Genomic DNA, 11,108 nt, shown 5'->3' on the forward strand with positions numbered 1-11,108 from the left:
ACCTGTTTCACCACAGAGTTCATTACCAAACATTACCGTTATTGCTGAGACAATCAGTGGATTCCAAGCCAACATCATCAGGATGCTTTTACCTCAGATTTATGTCCCATATGCTGGCAAATTACAGTTCAAGATCTATGGGCTCTATTTTTATTTAAGGTGGTCTATATTAGAGGTCTTGGATTCTTAGCTGCATCTCTAATTTGACTCATTTTTTCTCCTCTTTCAGATCTTCTGTCTCCTAGGTTAGTCTTCTAACCCTTTTTGCAGTCCTTTTGATTTCAGCTCTTTCTCTTCTGGATTTAATTTCCTTGCTAGCTCTCTGATCCATTTCCCTTATGCAGTTAGTCTCCTACATTGCTTTTCCATATTTTGTTCCCCTGTGTTGTGCACACCCATTTTCAAATGTCAATGACAGGCTCTTTAATTGCTAAGTCAATACTGTCACCATGAAGACAGAAGCACACAGCTTCCACGAATTACCCTGCATAAAATGAGATTTTTCTCCTTGACTTTGTTTGGTGCACACCTGCTTTTTCACCCCTCTTCTGTCACACTTGCGACTTGTCCCCACTCTCCTTTAGCAGCACATTACCTGAAACCTCCTCCATTATTTCCAAAGTGTCAGGGTATATGTAGGAATACTTTCCCCTCTGCTTTTCCACACTTACACACATTCTGTTTCACTGCTATGCCTCAGTGCACTAATCACCTTGATGACTATTAAACTCTTTTCTCCTTATTCCCACTGTTCACAGCGTTTCTGACCAACTTGATCACTTCTTCCTTTTTTCTTGCCTTTCTGTTTTTTTTTTTTTGTTTCTTTTTTTTTTTTGCTTTAGGAAAATCCAAAGCCCAAAACCAAATCAAAAACAAACCAACACAATTTTCTGCCTAGGTCATCTTTCTTCCCTCCCAGAGAAGTGCATCTCTTGTGGTGTACAGGAGGCAGCATTCCCCTCTGGCCAAGTTGCATAAAGCAACACTGTAGTTAAAACTCAGATTTCTTTCCAGAAATTGATTCCCATAGGCATGAATAATGTAAACATTACAGCTAAGCCTGAGACACAAGAGACAAGCAACCTACTACTGAACCTATTAGTCCTTTCAGAACAACAATAATGTTTAAAAATTATTACAATGCCTTCCTTTTCTTAGAATATATCTGGCCTAGCAGACTGTCCTTTAGTTTGAATGCAGTGTTTGAACAAGGCAGAGAACAGGTAAAAACAATAAAATGTGGAATTGCTCAACTGAGAATTTTAATGTATCTACATACTTCAGTATGATTTATCCAGATTATTACCGGGTGGTTGTATTAAACTGTGCATAAAATTCTTCCGTTGGAATATTTGAATACTCTTGTTCTTTAAGATAAATGTTCCTAGAAATAAATAAAAATTGTAAAAGCCATTACTAAATGTTTTCCTGCTATTATTCAGAAGTAGCCTGAGAAACCTAAAAAAGATGTAATGCATTAACACCCATAAATGTTCATAAATGATTAGAAAAAGAATTTAATGTAAAAGAATTTAATGTAAGAATTTAATGTAATTTATATTTTTCTGCAAAATATATGCCACATCTCAATATAGCAAACTTAAGTTTTTTCTTCCTGAAATATCCCTCCAGAAAGTTCAAGAGTAAAAAAATTCTGAATTAACACAATTCCAAATTTTTGTTTTCATAGTAAAAAGGCATCATGTATTGGAAATTCATTTGCAAAAGGTATATATGAACCTGAGACTGGCTCAGTTGGTCAGAGCATGGTGCTAATAATGCAAAGATCAAGGGTTCAATCCCCATTCATCTAAGAGCTGGACTTTATACTTCTTCTAAGTTCCTTCCAACTGACTGTTCTGTGCTTCTGTATTAATGTCAAAAGAAAAAAAAAAGAACTGAAAAAGAGAATACCAAATCATTATGTTTGTTCTTCTTTTCCTGCATGTATTATCCTTCTCCTTTCCCATAAGAGCAGACACAAGAACTACCCATCAAGACACATCCAGTGGTTTTGTCATACATAATGGAAATGCTGTTTGTGTTGCTAGCTTAACCCTGAGCTATCAGAAACTGGCACACTTACCGGCAGTTCATCCTTTTTTGTTTCAGAAAACTAAGATAAATTAAAGAAACTTGTAATGATTTTTCACCTGATAATATAATTTCCATAGCTTATTATATTTATTCACTATTTTGCCATCTAGATAAACAGTCTGTTGTTAGTGAAATGCTTTTAAGAATTCCAGATCCTAATTCTTTCATGTCAGTCAGTAACACTAAAAACCTACTCTCTGAAGGTTGATTAAATAATACTGGAAAACACACTTCAGGCAAATTGTTGATTTTTTAAAAGCATGAACTAGTAACAAGAGCATTAAAAAAGTTACAAACAGAACAAGTAAAAAGAGCTCTTTGAAAGCCAAGAGCTTCTTTTTATTTGAACAATTTGGTACTTACTTTGCTTTTTGCTCCTGAGAGAGCCCTGCGTTCACGGCATCCAAATCCCGGCGCTGCACCTGGTTCTGCCGCTGCTGGTGCCGCTCCCAAAGCAGCTGGGCTCTGGCAGCCTGCAGACGCTGCCTGTCCCACTCAGCCACTCTTCGCCGTTCCTGCTCCCTTACCCTCTACAGGAGTGAGAAAAATGCTTCATTGTCTCTTTCAAAGATGGAACTTTGTTGGAACTCAAAATGTCCCTTGGACATTTTTGGATGTTCCGGGTCCATGTCAGAAGTATTTGAGACCCTGGCAGGCAACTGGAAACAGCTGTGATTTTGAGTTTGAGCCATGGAATGATTTACCAACTTTGCAGGTAGAACAAGAAGTCACAAAAGTTTAGATATTATAGTAGAAATAGTTACAAAGTAGAGGGAAGAATTTTTTAGTGTTGTACACAGGGGTTTTAACACCTGTACAGGGGGGTTTTCACCTTGTACATGGGGGTCAGAGGTTTTAAGATGGAGGGATTTGTGGCCAGCCCTGTCCTCCCTCTTTCTTCTTCCTTACCTCTATGTTCTTGGTGATGTTGGCACTCACAGATTGGTTTAGATTAGAAAAGCACCATTTAATGTAGGTAGCAGGTATTGAGAAGAAACTGTAAACATTTATCACATAATGTACCATATAAAAGATAACAGCAGCCACGGGTGAGGGGGAAGAAAAGGAATTCAGGGGACAGAGAGGATGTCAGGGTGTGTGTGTGCCTCTGCCTGAACTGCTGAGCAAACCACAGCAGGCAGAGAAGACAATAAACTGCCTTGAGACTGAACAACAGAGACTGCTGAGCCTTTCTTTGGAAGCTTGGCTTGGAGGAGGGAGTTGTCCACCACATGGAAGCCCTGAACCAGGCCTGGGTTCCGTCACTGTTCACATAAAGCCTCATGGGTAAGTTCATCCAAACAAACTTGCTTGCCTTTGTTGAGCACTAGGGGTAGCATTTGAAATGGGGAGAAGGGAGCAAGGATTTCTAAACCAGGCAGAAGCAAGATATAGCCAATGAAAGAGCTGTTCTTTTCTCTCTGTAAAAACCCAGAGCAGCAACTGATTTTTTAAAAAATATTGTTAACAAGAGTTGAAACTTCCTGAAGCAAGAGGTGCATAGACCTCAGTATGACTTATAATATGGCTAACTCAGTATAATAGGGGAGCCATGAACACCACATGAGCAGAAACTTTTTTCCTCTGCCTGACTTCTTGCCTGACACCCCACTGAACAGAAGAAAAAAATCAGGCTTGCAAAAAACTTACTTTTCTTTGTTGCACTCATTTTCAGCCAGCCTAATGACTTGAATGGGTTCATTTCAGAGTAATAGAAGAGCAGGAAAATCACAATTCTACCTTCAGCTTTAATAACAGTACTAGGTAAGATATAGCCTATAGTATTGTAAGGACTAAAAGATAAAATCAAACACTATTCCTTAGCTGTCATAAATGCAGCCTCTGCACAAGGGAGACAAGTCACTTCCTACTTCACAATATCTAGGCCTGGACATTCTTGACTTCATAGGAGCTTTCATTTTAACTGCTTCTATACACCTCTAGAGCAGCAACTATTAACTACTGAAATTCTATTTCATAGCATGGCTCATGTGTGGAATGGTAGAAGGAAACTCCATCACATTCTTACATGCATGAACTTTTAGGCCTCTGAAAAATACATTAACAAGGTCACTGGACCTGCTCTATTTGCCGTGCTTGGGCACCCTTGAGCACGAGAATACTGCTTTGGCCTGCCCTGTTTCACCTTCAGCTCCCAGCTCTTCCCCTGTGGAGCAGCCCACTCCTTGCAGGCAGCTTGTGCACTCTCAGGTCCTGAACTGCACCAAGAAGCCTGAGTTTCGGGCTGGGCAGGACTTTGCTGCTCAGCTGGACCATCATGGACCATACCCCTAAGAGCCCCATGGCTCCTCAGCAACCTTCCTCCCAGTCCAACTCCAGGGCTCTAGCCTGCTCCATGACATCTCCCAGCTGCTTCAGAGGCACTATGTTCAGTTAGACTGATTAAAGTTTGGGTAAAATGCAGATCAATGGAAAACACAGTCTCATATTGGCATGTCCATGGGAAACAATGGTATTTTTATTTTACAAACATTGTCTATAATATTACAACCAAGAGAACCAAAAAATGCATGAAAATTGCATGTAAGCTTAAATACCTGTTTCTCCAGAGCTTGTTCCTTTTGAAATTCACGAATTGCCATCAGCTGCTCCTGATTCATTCCTTTCCATCTATTCACCAGCACATTATGTTTACCCCAGGGACCGATTGCTTGGTCAGGGTTTTCAGAAAGGAAGTCTCCTCGAAGGAGGCAGGTAATTTCAGCCATGTCATCTTTTATTTTTTGAGCCTTTTCCAATTTATTTTTATGATCTAGTTCAGCAGCCTAAATTCAATGGAAAGACAGAAGTGATGTTTTTTCCAAGAAAAATATGAACTAAGGGATGAAAAAATGTTAACATATCATAACAGATGTCTTTCCAACCTGCATACAGTTGTCAAAAGCATCACTTACAAAAAGTGACCATTGTCTTATTGGCCAAGATCAAAAGCATAATATCAAACAATTCTTTAATGTTGTCATATCACATATAGCAAGTAAACTGGGGAAAAAAAACTTTGTTTTATAAGAAAACATAGAATTAAGTGAAAAATAACTCCACATTTAACCCCAAGAAAATAACCAATACATATTTGACAGATAAACATAATATGGAAGAAACTTATAATAAAAATCTACAATAACAATTTATTATCTCAAATCACTAGCCTTGATTTATATATTACATACTGAATCTAGGTGAAGAGCATGGGTAAGCCCTCAAAACAAACAGACAGGGGATGTCCAATTAAAGTCTGAATATGTAGCCTTCATTCTCTTTGCTGATACAAAATGCAAACCTGAATCATATTACACAAGTGTATCTGAAAGACTGGAGATCACAGTATGCATTTTCTATGGAAATCACTCTTCCTAATGTTCATCACAAGGCAGTCTCCTATTCTGAGGAAATTTTCCCCTTACAATACTCCAGAAATAAAATACAATGATCTTACTGAACATAATTACCTTTCAAAGAAGAATTAGACTAAGTAAACTAATTTGAAGTAGAATGATAATGGTATGTACCTTTCATTTCTAACACTGACTCATTCTTCTGTAATGCATAAACTAAACTATCTGGTACAATGCCTGGCTGCAGCACCCAGTGGACAGAAAAGAGGAAACCTTCTGCTTGCTAGGGCACACAGAGCACAGGCTGCTGGACCAGTCTCTCTTAACCCATCTATCTTGACTGCAACAGATCAGTGGGTAATTCTGTCTGACTTTGACCAAAGTGTGCAGTTAAAAAAAGAAAATCACTGCCTTGAGAATATTCACTTATGTAGAACAGCTCGTACTTTCCTTATTCATCAGCAGTTCACTGGTTGGTACATACACACTGGCAAAGCAGATGAGGACAAATAAAAACTGAAGGGTTTTCCATTGAGAAAGTCAGAGTAGGTGAAGTCTTCTATGCCATACAAAGTAAAGTTGAGCACGAGTAGGCAGAGAAACTAGAAGACATAAACACCTGAGAATGACATGACTACAAACACGTGAGAACTTGCTCCTCTACACACATTAAGGATGTTCAGTAAGATGAAGAACTAGGTAATGGTAGTAAGACAGGTTCCAAAGCAAGGCCAGTAAACAACCAAGAAACACTGCACACAAATACCCACAAAGCAGCCAAAGAGCCAAAAATAGTGGTTGTGGGGAATTAATGTAAACAACAAGGACAAAAAGCAACTGTTAGCAATGTTTCCACACAAGTGCAAAAAAAAAAAAAAAAATCAGACAGACACAGTAGGAGGAGGTCTGATATAAACCAAGAAAGAAGTATACAGTTTACCAACTCAAAGCCTCTGAATTACTGGGGAGCTGTTTCTGCCCACCAGACAGCAACCTGAGAACCAGGAGGGACAATTTTGGCAGAAGATAACTAGATAGAAGACATCTAAATCCTTGGATCCTTTGTTCACTTTGCAAAGTGCATAAAACTTATCTTGTTCCAAGATGAAACAGCCTTGGAAGTGAGCTGATAAGAAACACCTGTGAAAACATCACTACTCATTCTGATTTTGTGCATCTTATTTTCCTTCTCTGTCTCCACATTTTATAAAAAAACAACAAACCAACTTACCTGGATTCTATTGAAATTTTTTGTATCTGTACAAACAGCACGCCTGCTTTCCTCTTCTCTTCTTTGTTCTTCCATAATCTTTCGGTCAAGTTCAATCCTAAACTTGTCATAAAGATCATCTAAATTAGATTAAAATAAAACATAGTCAATATTCATGGACATGATGTGCCATACGAGTTAACCAGGGGAAGAGGCAGGGGGGAGCTACAGATGCAGTAGGCTGATTAACTATTTTCAAATCCTACCATCAAAGCTGTCCATCTTGGGATTTCAGGTGACTCATTAAGCAGTTTAATATGTAACTTATCTTGTCGAAACAGTGTTAAAATGAAAGGAGTATGTTAAGAACTGCAGAAAATAATGTTTCATGACAAGCTGAGAAAGAAAAATCAGTATTTTTTTTTGTGCTCTAGGACAGTACAGATTGGACAGCTCGACCTGATGAAGTAAGCATACCAACTGGAGGCATAAACCAGAAATGAAACCTGGGTGATATTACAATCACATGTCATGAAATAGAGATTTCCTAAGAGAAACAGTGAATACATTAGAGCTTAAGAAGTAAACACTGGTCTAGTATTTCTAAGTTAAATATACAATACGTTATACCATGTTTTCATCAGATACACAACTTCAGAAAAAAAATATTAGAACTACCTTATCTTTTTTATTACCTGCCAATTTTTGGTCAGCTAATGCATTTTTCCAGTCTTTCTGTTGCTGAAAAGACCACTCCCTTAACTGCTCCTTTTGAAACTTCATCCTCTGATCATAGTTTAAGTCTTCACCCACAAACTTCTGCATGCCAGATATAGTACACCGAGGATCATCGTCCGAAACTCGAGCAGGTCTGTCCTTCTTCAGGGCTTGTGGATCATTCAGGTCAAATTCACGTCTTGTTTCTGGCCCCTGAAAATTCTTCTGAAATTCATTGAGAGCCCTATTCATCTCTTTGATTTCGTTTTTCTGTCGTTCTTCTAGCAAACACATGAGCTTGTCATTTTTCTTCATGTCATGAGCTAGACAAAAGTGAACACAATGAGACCACAACTCTTAGAGGTGCATGAGTCATTGGAGTGCACACATAAGGTGAAAATAAAATTTTCAAGATGAATAAACAGAAAGTAAGTCTTCAAACTGTTACACCTTAGGAGAGTATTTGATCTGTAAGTACCAGCCCAGCAAACTCTATAACATTAATAATATTTACTTATAAAATATTTTTAGCTTTTTAGGTATAAATTATTTTAGTAATGATACAATTAGATACGTGCATGTGAAACAAATACAATAATAAGTACTGGAACTATGAGGTTTTGTTTGGTGAAAACCTGGTACACAAGCAATGCACAGCAAACCAGTTGTTCCCATTTGCTCTTAGTTTACAGCTACAGCTGAAATACATTGCTGCTTGTCAGGAAGCAAACCAATGCTGGGCTGCAACTCAAATGAATATAGGTAGCTCTTCCATAGTTCCCGTTATTTTTCTAATCACAGCACTAAAATCATTGGCTGGTATTGAGTTTTGAACAGCTTAAGAGCTCCTGCCCATTTAATTGGAACTAAATAAATTCCAGCATTTTTAAGGAAAAAAAAAAAAAAAACAAAAAACAACAAAAAAAACCAAACTCCCACCCAACTAGCCATTTTAGTTATTTAAAATAATTTGCTAGAAAAGATAATTTCCTCTTTTGCCAGACTCCACATTGCTGCTGGTAGTTTCCCAAGAGTCAGACCCTGACAGGTGTTCCTTTTAAAAGAAATACCTTTTAAAAGAAAACACTGAAAATTCTGGCCTATTTGGCAATGTATCCCAGTTTAATCATGGCAATATAAATCTTAAGGTAAACAATGAGAATACATACTATGCCAACGTAGATGCATGAATATAAACAGGACTCATAAATTGGATGACTGAGTTTAGAGAATATATACAGAAGAGATAAAATAAAGCAAGAAATTGATTAAAACATTTAGCTATTCACAGAAATATCACAGTATCTAAGAACATACCAAATCTTTCATGTTCTGCTTTTTCAGCTGCTTCTTTAATTTTCCTCTCCTTGACCTGCACATCCAATGCATCTTTATCAATCTATTAAAATGAAAAAAAGCAGCTCTATAGGAAATACTGTGTTCAAACAATTAAAAGAGGTATTGTCAAGCTACACTGACTCATAGTTGTAGGTAAAACAAAATTCAGAAACAGGAATATTCCTGTTTGTTTGCTTTGTTTGAATAATGACAGTATGTTCTTGCACCTGATCAGATGAAAACACCACAGTTACGCGATACTCAGAGCTATAAATATTTTAAGCTGTATTACATAGAATATGTTTTCCCTATTACAGCTAGCATTTTATTTTATTGTTCTGCTTTCATTTATAAAGCAGGTAAGTATTGCAACAGTAAAGATGAAGTTGTAATAAATAACATTTGAAAAAAAATACAAAGTTTCACTATGAGAAAGGAACGCCAACGTGTCCTGTCTTATCACTGAGATTCTTATGGTTGCCAAAATGCACTACAGGATACAGAGTCTGTGATGAGTTGACAGATATGGTACAGAACATCCACATCCATGGTGAGTGGGACCTGAGCAAAGGATAATGCAGGCTACATCATCAAATGGGAGAACACACCTCCATTTTGGACAAAAGAATGTAGCCCCACATTTGTTGGCAGATGGTGGCAAATTAATAGGTAGAAACATGCATTTTACTTTTTTTTTTTAACTTATGGGTCACTTAACATGCTTAAAAAAATTGTCAAAAATACAATGACAAATCTTCAAGAATCTGGTAAATAAATAGTCTTTGTCTAAAAGTTATTCAGATGAAAGCAGAAACTGATCATGGCTAAACTACACATGGTTAGTGCTGTACAGGACAACTGACAATAGCCATCAAACGAAGAGGTAAGTTTATAAGCAAGGGTGAAACCATCAAGAATTCTATCCACCAAAAACAAAGGTGTTGTGGACACTAAATATCAACTCTTTCAGAGGTCTGACTGGCAAAGCCAAGCTGACAACATAACTCCAGAAAATACTGTTAAGAGAAATTCAATACAAGTTCTCAGTATTCTGGCAATAATAGAGGTAGGTCAGTGTATTGGCTTATATTACACTATTGGCTCTGACCTCTTCAAAAAACTTTCACTCGACACAAAAACATCCCTAAAACTGACATTCCTAGTCACACAAAACTACAGGTTTCACTTTTAAACATTTAAGCAAGAAATCTATGAACAGTTTCAGGCAGCTAATTTCTAAACTACTTCTATTTACGTATAAAGTTTACACGTAAATTGAAAATACTTTTTCATTTGGGTTACTCATGTGAATTCTTTAGAAAAACCAGTGATTTACTGAGGATAGATTTTTTAATCTGCAAGTGAAGAGGGCATTATCTTACGTTTCCATTACCCAGATGACAAAACAGGTACAGAAGTCAAAATGATAATAAAACCAGTAATAACCAACGAAAAAAATATAAAATCTGGGTTCCCATTCAGCTTTCCAGTATTTTACCTCCCTGTTTTTAAAATATTCAAACCCCTCTTTAGGATTTCTGGTTTCTAAGTCAGCAGCCCAGGCAGGTCATGGAGTCTTTCCCTCTGAAGATATTCCAAACCCACCTGGACTCGTTCGTGTGCCACCCGCTCTGGGTGACCTTGGCGTGGCTAGGGGGGAGTGGATGAGGTTCAGAGATCCCCTCCAACCCTGAATACTCTGTGATTTCTATTCTACGACCAGTAACTTCAAACGCGACTCTGAAAGCCGCGTGTGGCCCGCCCTCGCTGCCTGCTGCCCCTCAAACGCACACCCGGGGAGGGGGCACCGGGGCACGGCCCCTTCCCTGCCTGCCCCGCACCGGGACTGCGGTCCCCGCCGTTCTCCCCACACCTCCGGGGGGACACGGCGCCTTCCCTCCCGCCCTGCCCGCCCTCACCCCGATCGTGCGGATCCGGGGGTCGAAGATGCGGCCCCGCCGCAGCAGCTCCCGCCGCCGCCGGCGCTCCAGGGCGGCGGCCTCCTCCAGCTCCCGCTGCGGCCCCAGCCCGCTCATGGCGCCGGGGAGAGCGGCGGCACGGCGGGCCGGCACTGGGAGGGTTGCCGGGGGCAGCGGGACACGAGGCGGCCCGTCGCGATGGGAACCGCAGCGGCGCTCCACGGCGGGACACGAGGCGGCTCCGTCGTGAGGGAAACAGGAGCGGCGCTGGGCGGGCGGGACACGAGGCGGCCCCGACGTGAGGGAACCGGAGCGGCGATGGGTCCCGGGGCGGCGATGGGTCCCGGAGCGGCGATGGGTCCCGGAGCGGCGCGGGCAGCCCACACCGCAGAGCGGAGCCGCGGCACGAGGCGCGCAGGCTTTGAGGGCGGGCCGCGGCCACGCCTCGTCCCTTCGAGGCGATAAAATGGC

General features: G+C 39.9%; 1 protein-coding gene across 1 annotated transcript; it reads right to left on the reverse strand.

Moving 5' to 3' along the window:
• Positions 1 to 881: 881 nt before the first annotated feature.
• On the reverse strand, positions 882 to 10,827 carry RIBC2 (RIB43A domain with coiled-coils 2). Its single transcript, XM_021529979.3, has 7 exons — positions 10,638 to 10,827; positions 8,698 to 8,779; positions 7,359 to 7,703; positions 6,685 to 6,803; positions 4,656 to 4,883; positions 2,461 to 2,627; positions 882 to 1,384 (listed from the first exon to the last, which is right to left on the reverse strand). Exons 1-7 carry the CDS (start codon positions 10,752 to 10,754, stop codon positions 1,303 to 1,305), a joined length of 1,140 nt encoding a protein of 379 aa, XP_021385654.1. The 5' UTR covers positions 10,755 to 10,827; the 3' UTR covers positions 882 to 1,302.
• Positions 10,828 to 11,108: the final 281 nt, after the last annotated feature.

Source organism: Lonchura striata, chromosome 5 (genome assembly GCF_046129695.1).
Source record: "Lonchura striata isolate bLonStr1 chromosome 5, bLonStr1.mat, whole genome shotgun sequence".
In the NCBI taxonomy this organism is placed as follows: Eukaryota; Metazoa; Chordata; class Aves; order Passeriformes; family Estrildidae; genus Lonchura; species Lonchura striata.

What these genes read in the sequence shown, in the direction of transcription:
- RIBC2 (XM_021529979.3), bottom strand. Translation starts at nt 10,754, where the DNA reads ATGAGCGGGCTGGGGCCGCAGCGGGAGCTGGAGGAGGCCGCCGCCCTG. An exon ending in AAAATTTCAATAGAATCCAG is followed by an intron (nt 4,884 to 6,684) that starts GTAAGTTGGTTT and finishes CATTGAATTTAG; the next exon opens with GCTGCTGAACTAGATCATAA. An exon ending in AACAAGCTCTGGAGAAACAG is followed by an intron (nt 2,628 to 4,655) that starts GTATTTAAGCTT and finishes TCACTCCTGTAG; the next exon opens with AGGGTAAGGGAGCAGGAACG.